General features: G+C 39.6%; 1 protein-coding gene and 1 pseudogene across 2 annotated transcripts in view; one reads left to right on the top strand and one right to left on the bottom strand.

Annotated features, from left to right (window-relative positions):
- Positions 1 to 2,019: 2,019 nt before the first annotated feature.
- The window catches only part of DPY19L4 (dpy-19 like 4), a 62,211-nt gene continuing 46,117 nt past the window's right edge, over positions 2,020 to 18,113 (top strand). The window contains exons 1-2 of one of the 2 annotated variants that reach the window (XM_022584779.2): positions 2,020 to 2,133; positions 7,789 to 7,899. In XM_022584779.2, coding sequence (XP_022440487.1) covers positions 2,118 to 2,133; positions 7,789 to 7,899 — 127 coding nt within the window. In that variant the 5' untranslated portion in view covers positions 2,020 to 2,117. Of the gene's footprint in view, positions 2,134 to 2,181; positions 7,900 to 18,113 lie in introns of those variants that run through there. The other variant, XM_089898906.1, reaches the window with a different exon arrangement.
- LOC115801919 (nucleosome assembly protein 1-like 1 pseudogene) lies at positions 9,551 to 10,979 on the bottom strand (annotated as a pseudogene).

Below are 18,113 nucleotides of genomic sequence, written 5' to 3'. Positions count from 1 at the left end.
TCCATTGCCTTATTTCAAGACTTTACTTTTTTAACCCAGCTTACTACAATAGCTTCCCAATCTACATTTTCTTAAAAGACTTTTACAACAAAGCATTTCACATCAATCCCTAAAAATATCTACTGCATACTAAAGGGGTCCTCAAACTTCTAGAGAGGAGGCCAAAAATCATATTGTTCTTTGAGAGTGGACTGTAAATAAAAGACCATTTGAGAAAATTTGAGGTGTTTAGGATTGGTCAAGATGAGGCAAAGGATAATGAAATGACCCTTCAAATTCTGGATGGGAAACTAGCAGCCCATGGTTTGCAGTCGTAAAATGGTCAATCAAATTCGAATCGGAAGTTATCTTAGGACCATGTGCCCACTAGCTATGTGCATTATTATCTCGAAGCAGCTGGTCTTATCGACTTATGGAATGACTTACTGAACGCTCAGCTATACGGCCAGCTGCAAGGCAACATCTTGAGCAGTTAGGGGTACATCTTTTTGGATGAGTTGATATTTTGAACAAAAAATGTCTTATTTTTCTCATAGCAAAATTACACTGGTTCAGGGATAAAATGACCCATTCTCATTATTCTTATGTGGAAGTTTAGGCTTCAAGGGAAGAATGTTTCTACTAGGGAACACAATCACGATTCCACTGATTAGTATCTAAAGACTGAATATTTATCTCTCTTCTTTCATGTTTCCATTTGATTTTGAGAAGCTATTTTTTTCTCTGTCTCCACTACTGTATAGAGCATACAGTATAATTTAAATTATACTTAAATTTACAATTAAGTCCTTGAGGTGATCATGAAGGAACTATGGGAGGAATGGTCATCACCTCAAGACCCTAGACTTGGAAAACAGTGGCCCTCAGTGGCCACTGTATTGTTCTCACATGAGGTGGAGCTCTGCCTATCATCTGATAAGCTGGACGCTGAAATCTGCTGCTGTGTACGTGGGCTCTTGTGGTTTTCAAAGACCAACAGTTTTGTTCTCTCTGCTTTGACCCAGGCCTTTTCTGGGCAACTGGTATCTTCCATCCATGTTTCTAACTCCTGGTCCAGTGCTGTTTGACAGGCAAGACATATTTACGTGCAACCAAAGGCATAAAAAGCGTTCCTGGAACTGTTTTTGCACAGCACTGAAAACTGATAGCTTCTCCCCAAATTTCCTAACTTGATAAAGGAAGGAGACTCTTGCTGCCTGCTAAGAACGTCTTTTTCCTCTCGTTCTATAATGGGCATTTTGTCAGTTCCTAAATTACTTCTTAGTACTGTTGAGGGAGATAGATCCTGGTATATTTGGAGAATGCCAGATATAATAAAAGTGAAGACAAACAGTATAACAAGTTAAAACTATGTTCCATTGTGGAATATCTAAACGCACCTCTCCCCCGCACTGACCATAAGTATTACTGTTTTCAAAATAATATCATGCAAATACATTTGTTTAACCAGTTTGGGTGGTTAAAAACACTAAGTTCCAAGTACAAGCCTCTTTCCTGTAGATGTCTAGCGGCTTACTAAACCAACGCGTCAACCCAGAGGGTTTTGCCTCGCTCTGAAAGCACCAGGAGGACGCAGGAGCCCTAGGTTCCAGTTCTGGCTTCGACTAGCTTTGTGACTTACACTCGCTGCACCTCAGTTTCCTCTCTGCAAAATGGGGCGGGTACGCGGGCTGGATCTGGATATTCTCTGACTACCTGAGTCCACCCACAAAAGCCCCAGAAAGCCCGCTCGGGCGCCCACCTTTACTGTGAGGACGGGCGAGGAAAGGGGAGGCAGCTGGACGCCCGCACTCGCCTCCCGTGGGGGGCGGAGGAGCCGGGGAAGCTGTACCGGAGCACCAGCAGTGGGCGGTGCCACTTCGCGTAGAGCCGCCTTCCGGCCCGCGCAGGACCAGGCGCGCCCGCCAAACGCTCCGGCCGCCCTCCGCTCCCGGCATTCTGGTTCCAGGGCCGCCCGGGGGGACGCGGTTGGCCGCGACACCGGAGGGGGGCGGGTCAGGAAGTGGGGGCGCGGCGGCCGGGAGCGGGCCTGGGGAGGGAGGGGTTCCGCAACACGGAGGGGGGGAGACTCTGAGCCGCGCGGGAGCCGGAGGGGCGCCCCGGCCTCCGCGGGGACGATGGCGGAGAAGGAAGGTGACCTCCCTGGGGTCCAGCGCGCCTACTGTCGCCCGAGGTCTCGGGAAAGGGGGCGGGGGCTCGAGGGCCCCGGGGGCCGGGGCTGCGGGCGGTCGCGGCGGTCCGGCGGGAAAGAACGGGACGGCGGGGGGAGGTGTGTGGAGAAATTCAGAAGGAGCGGAGTAAATAGCCCGAAGTTGTGTCGGCTCTAGTGGGAAGCGAAAGTGAAGCTTGAAGTTGGGAATCGTGCAGGAAGAGAGAAACCCGTGTGGGGAGTGATGGAGAGGGAGGTCTGTGAGCACATGACTGATGGGGGTGGGGGACATACTTTGGTTTAGAAGATGTAGGTTTAGGTACTGAGTGCATTTTCGAGAGGGATAGTTGTTTAACCAAATGCCCCTCAGTCTGAGTGCGCTCTTTAGAGGTCTGTGGATTCTGACAAATACAAAGTCATCACCGGTGAGAGGAGCCGCAGGCCAAGGGGACAAACAGGCAAGGGTTTGGGGTAGACGTGGTAAGGTGGATTGGGAGGGGATGAGCAAGCAGAAACTGAAGAAGGTCAAGTTCAGTTACAGGTTAGGGCGAGATGGCATAGGGAGAAGGGATGTAAGTGGTTTTGGGGGGATCTGGAAGCCAGGAGTGCTTTCTGGGTGAAAGTGGGTGGGCTGGAGAAAGCTTTTCATGCCCCTTCAGGGCCAATGCCAAGAAAATTAATTCATAGAAATCGATAGGTATGAGATAAAAATGCCGAGTTGGGAGGAACTTAGCTAGTGAGAGATGTTATAGGAAACATTCGTGTCATGATATCTTCATGATAGGCATGCTACTTTCAGGCATAGGTATAATGGTGTCTCTTGACTGAGCAGTTAGATTTTTCATCCTTTTGGAAAACATGACTTTTTACCTTATTGAGGGGAGTTGTGAATGTGATCTATTTAGATTGAAGCCTTACTGAACCAAGAGTGCAAGAAGGGAGTTTCAAGAATTCAGTGGAAAGCAATTTAAAAAAATTAATTGTAAGAATTGTTTGCTGCTCTGTGTCTTGCTGCTCTGTCCCTGTGCTCCCTCTTGCTTCATATTTGCCTCGTCTTCCTTAAGTTTTCTGTGTTAAAACTGATCTAAATTTAAGACACTCTACCTAAAAACAGCTTGAAAACCAAAACTCTTTGTAGTTGGTAAGGAAGAATGTAATTCTGTTTGTTGCCTTGGTTTTATCTTTGGTTGCAGTATATGTAATACATTTTTTGATACTTTTTCCTTTTCTGATGAACTGCAAATCTCTAGGGGTAGGTTGATGAGCTAGCTCATATGTTTCCATGAGCACTTAAGTTAAAGCATAAAAAAATTAATACTGCAGTACTAAAAGTCTTTAATATTATATATCATGCAAATGAGAAATTGTTTTAAGAGGTTATAGTTACACCTAACCAAATAGGTATGATGTAGAACCAGTTATGGTTTCATAAACCATACAAGTTTGTGAAATTTAATTCTGTGATATAAAATGAAAAATGATTTTTGTTTGTAGAATTACAGATAATCCAAAGCAATGAAATACATCTTGGAACAATTAATGGATTGCAGTTTTGTTAAAGTTTATTCAACAGAGTTTTTAATTCCATAAATATTTGACTGTCTAATGTGTTAGGTACTGGGATATAATAGTCAACAATGAGTAATTCTCATTTATTGTAATCTAGTAATGATATTTATAGTAAACATGTCTATGTCCTACGCATTTTTCTGAGTACTTTCCATTTATTAGGCATTCTATACTGTTTTTCAAAATGCATGTTATTGGGCTTCCCTGGTGGCGCAGTGGTTGAGAGTCCGCCTCCCGATGCAGGGGACACGGGTTCATGCCTCGGTCCGGGAAGATCCCACATGCCGCCGCGGAGCGGCTGGGCCCGTGAACCATGGCGGCTGAGCCTGCGCGTCCGGAGCCTGTGCTCCACAACAGGAGAGGCCACAACAGTGAGAGGCCTGTGTACCGCAATAAATAAATTAATTAAATGCATGTTATTTGTATTCACTGTGTTAAAATTAGACTAAATAGTCTATTTTACTTGTATCCAGATGTTCTCTATATCGCTTTTTGCTTATCTTTCACATTCACTTGGATCCTCTTCATTGTCCCACTTTTCTCTAAGTAAATACTCTTTGGGAAATCTCATCTTCTCTTGATGCTGTAGAGGGTCATGGTATTTATATTTATGTTTCCTGGAAGATATGTTAGAGCAAAGAAAGAAGTGATAGCCTTGAGCAGAGTAATGTTCATAATTCACTTGGAAGTTGCTATGTATAGTCTAGATGGACATTTGCAAGCCTATTTGTAGCCCTGTTAACTATCGTATGTGAAGATCACTGAGCCAGAGACTGAAATGGCAGGTTATTTTTGTGGCTATGTTATCATTTTTATTTATTTGACTTTTTCTTTTATTCTTTATTTTTGATATGGATAGATTCTTTTTTTTTTCTCCCTTTATTTTGGCTGTTGGGTCTTAATTGCAGCACGTGGGGTCTTCGTTGAGGCATGTGGGATCTTTCTTTGTAGTGTGCGGGCTTCTATCTAGTTGTGACGTGTGGGTTTTCTCTCTAGTTGTCGCACAGGCTCCAGGGTGTGTGGGCTCCGTAGTTGTGGCGCGCAGGCTTAGTTGCCCGTGGCATGTGGGATCCTAGTTTCCCGATCAGGGATGGAACCCGCTTCACCTGCCTTGGAAGGCAGATTCTTTACCACTGTACCACCAGGGAAGTCACTCTTTTTTTTTTTTTTTAATTGAAATATAGTTGATTTACTACTTTGACTTTTTCTTTACAATGCTAAAAGTATAAGATAGTGAAAAGGAAACCTGAATTCTATCCCAGAGCTTTCCTATCAGGGTTAATAATCTAGTTTGTCCACAGCTTTGGCCTTTGTTACTTATCCACCTAAAGATTCTGGGCTTTGTTTATCAATTATGAAGTTAAAAGATCAATATAAAGGAAATGAGGTAAAGTTTGCATCCAGTCAGTTTTGATTTATGGTCACAGTCAAAAAATTTAGGGACAAGATTGTAGAGATTGGTTAAAAAGTTTACTGTATTTCCCAAGTAGTACTTTTTGCTCCCACAATTTAATGCCACTGAAATTGCCATGTCTTAAAACCAATGCACATATTTAACATGGTAGTGCCAATTTTCCCCTTGAAAAACATCAAATAGTATCTTAAAATATATGGCTTCTTAGAATCAAGAAAATATAGTATTGGAATTCCCTGGTAGTCCAGTGGTTAGGACTCTGCGCTTTCACTCTGCGGGTTCAGTCCCTGGTCAGGGAACTAAGATCCCACAAGCCGTGCAGCACGGCCAAAAAGATAATAATAAAGAAAATACAGTATTATAGATCCTTTACAGATTATTTATTTGTATTATAAACATTGCTAATATAGATTCCTGAGAGATGACTGATTAAGATTTATATACTTCATAAATAACGGGGTTCTGTGCAAAATTTTTGTTAAATTCCCTGGTGGTCCAATGGTTAAGACTCTGTGCTTCCACTGCAGGGGGCACAGGTTCCATGCCTGGTCAGGGGACTAAGATCCTGCATGCTGTGCAGTGCGGCCAAAAACAAAAACCAAACCAAACAAAAAAACCATTTATGTGCACAGAGAACACTTTATTAAAATCCTTGTAAAGTGATTGATTTTATAGAGAATTTTTTTAAAAAGAAAAATAATAGCTTTTTGTAAAGAACACTTTATGTGAATATCCCCTTCCTTCCCAAATTATCTTTATCTTAAATGTGTGCTTTTAGACTGTCTAATAAAAAAAGCCCTATCTAACCATTGGTCACATAATTTGTTAACTTCCTCAGTAGATTTGTTAACTTGATTTCTGAAATTACCCAATTAAAATTTTTTAATCCAGTACTGTTAATGTGTTTAATCATGCACGTGTATCTACTAAGTATATGTCTTGTGGTTATATTTTTTCCATGTATTCTTTTTTAATAAAATTTAAAATAATAACTTGCATTTGAAGACTTCATTTGGCTTTACATAAATTTTCATTCTTGTTGAATGCTTCTAACTTTTGCTTTAACCCATAGCGGGGGAAAATTAAAAGGAAGTCATGAAGAAGGAATATAATAATATTTATTAGTTGTCCCAGATTTGTATGCAAAAATATTCAATATCCATGGTATGGCTTTTCTAATAATGTCATTTTCTAATGTCTTCACTGACTTTACTACTTAACATGATTATAAAATAAATGATAAATAGTATAGAAATGGTTAAAAATTAACTAGTCAGACAGAATCCACTAAATATACAGTATTTTTTCCCTCAGTGTGTCAGTGTTTAAAGATATTTTAGCAAACGTGAATTTGCTTTGAAGCTACTTTAAAATCCATTTTACTCATTTTCCACAGTAAAGTTAGAGAATCGGCCATCTGATCATCAGCAACAGTAGCTGATTCATTTCTCCTTTTTTAACTCCTCTTTTTAGGCTCATTTTTCCTAGCCTTAAGCCATTACTAAGAGAAAAGAAAAAACTCTTCTCTGCTTCTATTAGAAGGAGATAAGTTCTTGTACCACCTGAAACCTTGACAGCCCATCATAGTATCCTATATCTACATGACATAGTCTACCTCATAATTAACTCTAGGGAGGAAAAGTAGTTAAGTTGAATATCGTAAATTCCTGTTTAATTTGGAATTTAGTTTACTGATTTGGAGGTACTTTCCGCATTACATTTTTTAAATCTGGTATAGAAAGAGTAGATACTCTAATTTTGGGAAAATTTCTGAGAGTTTCCCAAATATAGGGATTTTTAATAGGTTCAGCCTATTTTCCAATACCTAAATCTCTAAGACTGTTGAATGATAATGATACCACAGCACTGTGAAATTCTCCAGAACCTTCAGGATTATTTAAAAAAATGAAGTATAGGACTTCCCTGGTGGCGCAGTTGTTAAGAATCCACCTGCCAATGCAGGGGACACGGGTTCGAGCCCTGGTCCGGGAAGATTCCACATGCTGCGGAGTAACTAAGCCTGTGAGCCACAACTGCTGAGGCTGCGCTCTAGAACCCACAAGCCACCACTACTGAGCCCATGTGCTACAACTGCTGAAGCCCTCGTGCCTAGAGCCTGTGCTCTGCAACAAAAGAAGCCATTGCAATGAGAGTAGCCCCCGCTCACCACAACTAGAGAAAATCCACGTGCAGCAATGAAGACCCAATGCAGACAAAAATAAATAAAAAAATGAAGTATAGTTTTATGATCAATGTATTTTATTTAAAAAAATTGTTAACTCATGAATGATGCATGTTATACTCTCAGGTAACTAGAATAATAAGCTGATTTATTAAATAACACTTTGTTCTCCAGTCATTCTGGAAAAGAGTTTACTTATTGGGATATTTTGAAAATAGCATCATCTCAGGAGAAGAGCTCAGTTTATCAGTAGGACTCTGAAAGCATGAGTTGGAGGCAGAACTTATACTGTCTTTTTGTTTGTAGGAAAGGAAAGTTTTGCGGGGAGTGCTAAAATAATTATGAAGAAAGTTATCTTTGGTACGAATAGTTCTTCATGGGACTTTTACCTAAGTATAATAAAAGTAAATCAGTTTGAGATATAGACAGAATAATTTGATACATACATTGCAATAACTTTTCAAATATTTTAAGGACTAACTATAGAACTGCGCCAAAGAAAAAAGCCAGAGTCTTCAGAAAATAAAGAATCTGCCAAAGAAGAGAAAATCAACAATACTGCAATTCCTGAAAGAGTTCCAAAACGTAAGTTAGAGAGATTTGGAGTTTTTATGCTATTACAAAAATAGTTACGTTAGGTAATATATTTTACATTAATATTTCAAATGTATAAACATATTTTATCTTAAGTATGTGGTGATATTGGTCAACTTGCATTAGGTTTTGCTGTAGAACAATTCCTAAGTCTCACTGGCTTACAAAAAACATTTATTTCTGATCAACATTACATGTTGTGGCTGTAGATGTAGCTTCACGTCATGAAGGCATAATCCCTATTTGGGATGTGTTTTTCTTGTGGCAGAGAAAAAGAGCAGGAGAACAGGCAGAGTCATGCAGTACCTCTTAAAGTTTCTGCTGAACTGGCACACTGTCACTTGTACTCACATTCTGTTGGCCCAACCAAGTCATATAATCAATCTAGACAGTGGGATGGAGAAATTTAGTCTGACTACAGGGAAGCATGGCAAGTCACATGGTAATAGGCAGGGATGAAAAATCTTTTTATAGGAAAGGACAAAATAGTTGGGAATAAGGATAAGTCTACCACATTCTGGCCTTTTGGTCATAAATATTTACTTGTCTCCCTCAGACAAAATATACTTGGTACCTCCCCGACCCCAAGGAAGACACCCAGTGTTATCCAGTCAGGGCATCAGTCTTGAAGCCCAAGGTCTTGTTATCTTCATCAGGGTCAGCTATGACTCATTCAATCCAGAGACCTATGAATTAAAAAGACAAGTTATCTGCTCTGTGTTAGGGGTCCCCAAGAACACCCCCATGTTCAGAGATTAGGAGGAGTCACAGGTCTCAGAATTTAGTCATATTCACAGCTGTAATTTATTACAGTGAACATACAAAAGAAAATCAGCAAAGAGAAAGGACCTATGGGCTAAAGACTGCAAGAAACTAGGCAGAAGCTTCCAAGTCACATAGGACATACATAATTCCTTCAGCATCAAATTGTGACATTTGTAGGTTTGTCTACCTGGGAAGCTTATTAGCAACTCTGCTCAGGGTTTTTACTGGTGGCTGGTCGTGTAGCCTCTGCTTAATGCATAGGAAAATTCTAGATTCCCAGAAGGAAAGCAGTAGGTATGAACCACACTGTTTGCACAAATAAGTTAGGCACAGTAAACCACTCATTAGAAAATGGTGGGAACCCTTTTGAAATCCAGGTTCCCAGATGCCTGCCAAGAGCCTGCCTTGTAAGCAGGCTTTTCTTAGCAAAGCACATGCCCCCTTTTCCATTATACACTTTTGGATGAGTGTAGGATATCAAAATAAATGCTTCCACTCAGAAAGAGGAAGAGTGAGAGACACATTAACCACTGGTCCATAGCAATTTTGAAATCCTACTAGGTAAATATGAGGTCTTCCTCCTCTGGGGAATGTTTCTTGATTAGGCCCTAGTTGTTTTCCTTGGAAGTAGTTTCCCAGTTCATTGTTCTTTGTCGTCCTTGGCTTCATCCTCTGGAGGTCCTTCCGTTTCTGTTATCCTTCTGAACCATATCTGAAAGTGGCTTTGGAGAATATGCCATCCTTAGGAGCTGAACAGCTTTCGTAAATAGATTTTTTCCCATAGGGAGTTCAGGGGCCATTTATATAAATTTGCTCACATAAGATAAAGGCAGTGAGTCACCTACAGATCTAGTTCAAAGGTTAGCAGCAAGAAAACTTTTTGGGAGCTGGAAGATAATAATCCATCTGCATGACAAAACATTTTATAAAACTGTTTCCTGTGAATAGTTGCAATTTTAATACTAATTTTTAAATTATTTTAGGTAACAAGATCACAAACAGAATATTATTAGAGTACCTTGATTATCAGCAGCTTCTTTTTTTTTGACATTTTTATTTTAGACTGCAAAAAACAAAAATGAGCAAACAAACAGACAACAAAAAACTTGAAATAGGCTTGTCAAATGATGTAAATTCATCCTTCCCAGGGAAGCAGAAGATAGACCAGTGCAGGTTATCCTCAAGGCCACATATATCCTGCTTCACTGCTGCTTGCACTCTGCTGGGTTTTGATCCTTCTTTGGGTCATAGTCTGGATTATTTTCCTCATCTCCTTCTTCTTCCCCTTCCTCATCTGCTTCTTCACCTTCTTCATTCTAACCATCATCACCTTCAATAGCTTCTCCAGTAAAGTATAACACTGATCTTGGGATTATACGCTCACATAAAAAGTGACCAATTTCAAAGTCCACAGCAAGGATAGCTTCAGCCATCATCCAGATCTCCACTCTCAGGAACTTCAGGAGGGGCAAAAACATTAAAGAAAGAGTCATTAGAAACTTTTTTGGTCACACTATGAATTGTCCCACATCCCTTGTGTTTCTGTTTCTTCTTAATGGTTTTCAAAGTGACATTCTTCCGTTTTTTCCAATCTATCTGGCACACTGTACAACCCATAATTTCTGGTCCATCAAAAGAAAAAGGATCAGAATCATCTGGTTCTGACCTCATCCTATATGTCTTGGTCAACCCTTCATTTGTCAAATATTCATTGGGTTCAAAGTGAAATTCTAAGACAAAACTCATAGGCTGACCAGCATCTGAGAACTTCACTTCAGTATCTTTCAAGTGCTTCAGAATAGGTTCATCCCGTTCCTGAACCATATCACTGACCAAGTCAACATTCTTAAACATGGTCAGCCAAAATTCAGGAATTCCCTTGGGGTCTTCTTTTTCTTCATCCTTTTTCTCATCTACAATCTTGGCCTTTTATTTTAGCTCCTCCGAAATTTTATCTTCCTCATCTGGTTTCCATTCACATTCTTCTTCTATAGGTTCATAAATGGCATTAATGATCTCAAATCGCTTATCAAATAGAAGCTGATAGGGAACAGCATACTTTCTTTCAAGATCATGAACTTCCTCATAGAACTGGGCTTCTATCTGTGCACATTTAACTTGAAGGTTTTTGAGAGCATTCACACATCTTTTAACTACCCTAGACAAGTTGTCGATGTCTGCCATGGTGTATGAATGCCAAATATCAGTGGCTAGCAGGGGGAGCCAGGCGGCCAGAGGTGTGCAGGCAGTGACTCAGGGCGGCGGTGGGAGGAGCAGAAGCTATCAGCTACTTTTGATTACAGGAAAGAGACACATGAGAACAGAATTGGCCCATTTGCAGTCAGGAAAGAAGAGGAAAATAGGAATCCAAAATTTCTGGGGCTTGTAGTGTTGAAATTAGTATTGTTTGTCTTTTCAACTAGGAAAAAATACTCAATAAAATTGAGAAATACTTTAACAAAGGCTGATTAAGATGAATCCTTAGGGCAACACCCAAATCAAGGGCATGACTGTCACATAGTTTGTTAAAATGTATAAATGGATTAAAGTAGCTCCTACTAACTCCTTTCAGTTGAATAAAGCACTCAGGGAAAAAGAACAAAGGGTGTGGCTTTATGTGACAAATAAACAAAGCTTCATAAGCTCAAAATACTTGTAGTTAAATCTTTGAGAGAGGCTTATCTAGAAGAATTGTGGGTATAGTTATTGGAGTATGGAGTTGACTGGAATCAAGTAGGTAAAAAGCCAACAAAATTGTTCTTTTCTTTGCAAAAATGAATGATTTAATTTTTAAAAATTAAGGTATAACTAACATATCATAAAATGCACAGAATCAGGGCTTCCCTGGTGGCGCAGTGGTTAAGAATCAGCCTGCCAATTCAGGGGACATGTGTTCAAGCCCTGGTCCGGGAGTATACCACATGCCGCGGAGCAGCCAAGCCTGTGTGCCACAACTACTGAGCCTGTGCTCTAGAGCCCATGAGTCACAACTACTGAGCCCGTGTGCCACAACTACTGAACCCTGCATGCCTAGAGCCTGTGCTTCACAACAAGAGAAGCCACCGCAATGAGAAGCCCATGCACCACAACAAAGAGTAGCCCCTGCTTGCCACCACTAGAGAAAGCTTGTGTGCAGCAACGAAGACCCAACGCAGCCATAAATAAATAAATAAATAAATAAAAATAAATAGAAAAGAAAGCCCTGCTTAAAAAAAAATGCACAGAATCATAGGTATTTAATTAAATGAGTTTGGGTACTTGACTACAACTAAGATACATAACATTCCCTTATCCCAGAAAGTTCTTTTGTGTCCCTTTCCAGGAGATTTTCCCTGTACTCCCCAAAACAACCACTCTTCTGATATTTTTCGATATTGATTAACTTTGCATGTTCCAGAATTTCATATAAATGGAGTCATACAACATATATGTCCTTGTGCCTGGATTCTTTCACGTAGCTCAATATGTTATCCTTTAAAAATATAATCATTTTGAGATTCATTCTTCTTGCTGTAAGTGTTCTTGCTTTTCCTGTTGGACATTTGAGTAATTTCCAGTATTCTGCTATTATGAATAAGGCTGCTGTGAATACTTGGATGAATCTTTTTGTGGACATCTATTTTTATTTCTCTTAGGTAAAAACCTAGGAGAATTGCTGGCTAAGCTTTGAGAGAGACATACTGTCAAAAGAACTGCCAGCCTAGATTAAGGACACAACTCTTCATGTCTTAAAATGATGTATGAGTCCCTAACTTTCTACATGCAGAAAGCAGGCTGAGTAAGCTGCTCTAAGGGTATCTTTCTTGAGAAGGAGTGAGTGTGTTTTGCCTTTGGGAGGGAAGTAGACATTTGTGACTAATGGGGCAAATCCTGGTGGATCCTTCTATTGTTCCCAAATGTTTTCTCCCTGCCCTGAAAGTGGATTATACATTCCTTCCCGTTACCATGTGATTTGGATTGCCTCTCTGAAGTGGAGTATACTTCCCTACCCCGTTGTCAGGTTTATCCATGTGACTTTCCTGGGCCAATGGAATGTGAGTGGAAGTAGCGGTGTACTAGTTCTGACCAGAAGTTATAAGAGGCATTGCATGTTTTTGTCTGTTCTGCTGCTCTTTTCCTTTGTAATGAGAACAGCATGTCCCAAATAGGGACTGATCCCATTCTGGAATTCTGAAGGTACAGGAAGAGCCACAGCTAATCTGAAGTCTGGAATTGAGTGGAGAGTGACTGCTGACCCAAAACCCACAGTAACATGAATGAGAATTAAATATATGTTCTGTAAGCCACTGGTAATATGGGGGTCACTTTTTTACTACAGCAAAGCTTACTAATAAGAGTGATCATTTAAAACGTTTTGGAAAATACAGTATAAGAAAGGTATTTAAACAATTTAGAGATAGCTCCTATAAAATAGTATTTTCCCCTGATTACAAAAATGTATTTTTAGGGTAGAAAATGTGAAAATAGAGATAAGTTTAATAAAAATATATGCATAATTCCAGTAGATAATAACTATTCTTAAAATTTTGGCAAGTACTGCTTATATTTTTTTCAATGTATTTATACTTTTTCTTTTCTTTTTTTTACTTTTTGTGAAATTGAATCCTACAATTTTTTTTTTCTTTTGGCCGCGTGGCTTGCCGGATCTCAGTTCCCCGACCGGGGATTGAATGCTGGTTGAGCCACGGCAGTGAAAGCCTGCAATCCTAACCACTAGGCCACCAGGCCCATGATAATTTTTTTATATAAATTTACTTATTATTTATTTATTTTTGGCTGCATTGGATCTTCGTTGCTACACGTGGGCTTTCTCTAGTTGCGGCGAGCGGGGGCTATACTTCGTTGTGGTGCATGAGCTTCTCATTGTGGTGGCTTCTCTTGTTGAGGAGCACGGGCTCTAGGTGCGCGGGCTTTAGTAGTTGCGGCTCGCAGGCTCAGTAGTCGTGGCATGCAGGCTTAGTTGCTCCACAGCATGTGGGATCTTCCCAGACCAGGGATTGAACCCACGTCCCCTGCATTGGCAGACAGGTTCTTAACCACTGTGCCACCAGCGAAGTCCCCCGTGATAATTTTTTTTTTTTTTTTTTTTTGCGGTACGTGGGCCTCTCACTGCTGTGGCCTCACGCGTTACAGAGCACAGGCTCCGGACACGCAGGCTCCGGACGCGCAGGCTCAGCCTCTTCGTGGCATGTGGGATCTTCCCGGACTGGGGCACGAACCCGTGTCCCCTGCATCGGCAGGTGGACTCTCAACCACTGTGCCACCAGGGAAGCCCCCTGATAATTTTTTAATAAATAATTTCCAGGGCCCAGAGCTCTTTATTTTCTCTAAAATATATACACTTATACCAAACACTGATAGCTTGATTCCAGCTTTGACTCTTTACAAAATCTTTCATAAACAAAATAGCACTAAGGTAAGGCATTTATATATAAGATTTGGTTGAATATATTTTTTGTAATAGCCCTTGATAATTAGGATTAATTTGTCATTGTCCAAGACTTAATTTAAAAGAAAAAACAGAAAAAGGTACATATTTAGACACTTTGTAGCACTTTTACCAAATTGCCATGGTAGGTAAGTTCTTTTATTAGTCTGTTTATAGTTTACATTGTGTCAACATTGCTTTAATTAACTGTCTTTTTTTTTTTTTTGCGGTACGCGGGCCTCTCACTGTGACCTCTCCCGTTGCGGAGCACAGGCTCCGGACGCGCAGGCTCAGCGGCCATGGCTCACGGGCCCAGCCTCTCCGCCGCATGTGGGATCTTCCTGGACCGGGGCACGAACCCGTGTCCCCTACATTGGCAGGCGGACTCTCAACCACTGTGCCACCAGGGAAGCCCATCTGTCATATATTTTTACAAGTATGCTTCTGTAGCCCAATAATAATGCCTATTAATAGTATTTACTGATCTCTTACTATGTGCCAGGCCAAATGCTTTACACGTACTATTGGAAGCAGTGATTTTATTTTATTTATTTATTTATTTATTTAACATCTTTATTGGAGTATAATTGCTTTACAATGTTGTGTTAGTTTCTGCTGTATAACAAAGTGAATCAGCTATATGTACACATATATCCCCATATCCCCTCTCTCTTGCGTCTCCCTCCCACTCTCCCTATCCCACCCCTCTAGGTGGTCACAAAGTACTGAGCTGATCTCCCTGTGCTATGCGGCTGCTTCCCGCTAGCTATCTATTTTACACTTGGTAGTGTATATATGTCCATGCCACTCTCTCACTTCATCCTAGCTTACCTTTCCCCCCTCCCCATGTCCTCAAGTCCATTCTCTACATCTGCATCTTTATTCCTGTCCTGCCCCTGGGTTCTTCAGAACCATTTTTTTTTTTTACATTCCATATATATGTGTTAGCGTACGGTATTTGTTTTACTCTTTCTGACTTACTTCACTCTGTATGACAGTTTCTAGGTCCATCCACCTCACTACAAATAACTCAATTTCGTTTCTTTTTATGGCTGAGTAATATTCCATTGTATATATGTGCCACATCTTCTTTATCCATTCATCTGTCAGTGGACACTTAGGTTGCTCCCATGTCTTGGCTATTGTAAATAGAGCTGCAATGAACATTGTGGCATATGACTCTTCTTGAATTATGGTTTTCTCAGGGTATATGCCCAGTAGTGGGATTGCTGGGTCATATGGTAGTTCTATTTTTAGTTTTTTAAGGAACCTCCATACTGTTTTCCATAGTGATTGTATCAATTTACATTCCCACCAGCAGTGCAGGAGGGTTCCCTTTTCTCCACACCCTCTCCAGCATTTACTGTTTGTAGATTTTTTTTTGATGATGGCCATTGTGACCCATGTGAGGTGATACCTCATTGTAGTTTTGATTTTCATTTCTATAATGATTGGTGATGTTGAGCATCCTTTAATGTGTTTGTTGGCAGTCTGTATATCTTCTTTTGAGAAATGTCTATTTAGGTCTTCTGCCCATTTTTGGATTGGGTTGTTCGTTGTTTTGATATTGAGCTGCATGAGCTGCTTATATATTTTGGAGATTAATCCTTTTTCAGTTGGAAAGCAGTAATTTTAAAGCAATTGTGTCATGCTGATTATTTTTTTAAATTTTTATTTTGTTTATTTATTTATTTTTATATTTTGGCTGCACCGAAGGCTTGTGGGATCTTAGTTCCCTGATCAGGGATTGAATCCGCTCCCTTGGCAGTGAAAGCGCAGAGTCCTAACCATTGGACTTCCAGGGAATTCCCTGATTCTAATGTTTGATTTATTGGGTAGTGTCTTTCAAGCACTTTGAATATAATTCTTATTAATTTAGTGATTTAGCTAGTTATTCTATTTAATGTCTCTGGTATACTATACAAATTAATATTTATTGAATAATGTTTTGAAAATAGCTAAGTTAATAAGTCAACCAGTTTGTCTTTATAAACCTCTCAGTCATTTAACAACGTAACACTGGGCTTTGGGCCTTTAGGCCTGGGCTTAATTTACTGAATCTTTTTTTTCCCCTATAGTTTTATTGAGATATAATTGACATACAGCACTGTATAAGCATAATGATTTGACTTGCATACATCATGAAATGATTATCACAAAAGTTTAGTGAACACCTTGTATAGATACAAAATTAAAGAAATAGAAAAACATTTTTTTCCTTGTGATGAGAACTCTTAAGATTTTACTTTCTTAACAATTTTCATATGTAACATATAGCAGTGTTAATTATATTTATCATGTTGTATATTATATCCTTAGTACTTATTTATCTTACAGCTGGAAGTTTGTACATTTTGACTGCCTTCATTCAGTTCCCTCTCTTCCGCCTCTCACCTCTGGTAACCACAAGTCTGATCTTTTTCTCTATGAGCTTGTTTGTTTTTGAGGTATAATTGAGCTACAATACTATGTTAGTTCCTGTTACACAACATAGTGATTTGCTATTTCTGTAGATTTCAAAATGATCACCACCGTAAGTCAGGTTGTCATCTGTCACTATAATTATTGACAGTATTCCTCACACTGTACATTTCATACCTGTGATTCATTTATTTTGCAACTGGAAGTTTGTACCTCTTAATCTCCCTCACCTATTTCTCTCCTCCCCCCACCTCTCTGCTCTTTGGCAACCACCTGTTTGTTCTCTGTATCTATGACACTGTTTCTGTTTTGTTATGTTTGTTCATTTGTTTTGTTTTTTAGATTCCACATATAAGTGAAATCATATAGTATTTGTTATTATTATACTGAATTATAGTAAATAGCTATAACAGGACTAAATCATCCTGTGTGTTCAAAATTCAAATGGGTTTTATGTTTTCGTCAAAAAGTATTTACATAGGGGCTTCCCTGGGGGCTCAGTGGTTAAGAATCTGCCTGCCAATGCAGGGGACACAGGTTCAAGTCCTGGTCTGGGAAGATCCCACATGCTGCGGAGCAACTAAGCCTGTGCGCCGCAACTGCTGACCCTGCGCTCTAGAGCCCGTGTGCCACAACTACTGAAGCCCACGTGCCTAGAGCCCATGCTCCACAACAAGAGAAGCCACCGCAGTGAGAAGCCCGCACACTGCAACAAAGAGTAGCCCCTGCTCGCCGCAACTAGAGAAAGCCTGTGTGTTGCAACGAAGACCCAACACAACCAAAAAATAAATAAATAATTTTAAAAAAAATTATTTACATATATATAATGTGAATACTTTGTATATGATGTTGTATATGATGTTTTAAATACATAATCATCAAAAGTCATTGAATTGTACAATTTAAAGAGCTGTATGTAATTTATAGTATGTAAACTATTCCTCAATAAAAACATTTCTTGATAAGGAAAAAAATAACAATAGTAATTCTGAATGAACCTGTTTTTTTTTTCTCTAGATATTCGGTAGTATGTTCCTTTTATTCCTTTTTTAAGTTAATAGACTTTAATTTTAAATTTATAGAAGAATTGAGCAGACAGTATAGTACAGAGTTCCCATTTTACATGCCCCCCTCACAGAATTTTCCCTATTATTAACATTTTATATTAGTATGGTACATTTGTTACAATTAATGAACTAATATTGATACATTATTTTTAACTAAAGTCCATACTTTATTCATATTTCCTTAGTGTTTATCTAATGTCCTTTTCTGTTCCAGGATCACATCCAGGATACCACATTACATACAGTTATCATGTCTCCTTAGACTTCTGTTGGCTGTGACAGTTTCTCAGACTTTCCTTGTTTTTGATGAACTTGACAGTTTTGAGGAGTACTGGCCAGATATACTGTAGGATGCCCCTCCCTTGGAATTTGCTGTTTTTCTAATGATTAGACTGGGATTATGGGTTTTGGGGAGGAAGACCACAGTTAGAATGCCATTTTTGTCACATCATATCAAGGATACATACAACCTTTGATTACTTTTTTCTTTTTAATAGAAGTCCATAAATATAAATATCATCCAC

Source organism: Delphinapterus leucas, chromosome 17, assembly GCF_059928025.1.
Source record: "Delphinapterus leucas isolate spDelLeu-1000000601 "Yukka" chromosome 17, BTC_Dleu_Yukka2, whole genome shotgun sequence".
NCBI lineage: Eukaryota > Metazoa > Chordata > Mammalia > Artiodactyla > Monodontidae > Delphinapterus > Delphinapterus leucas.
The sequence above is the reverse complement of the archived record's forward strand: the minus strand, read 5'-3'. Positions and strand labels throughout refer to the sequence as shown.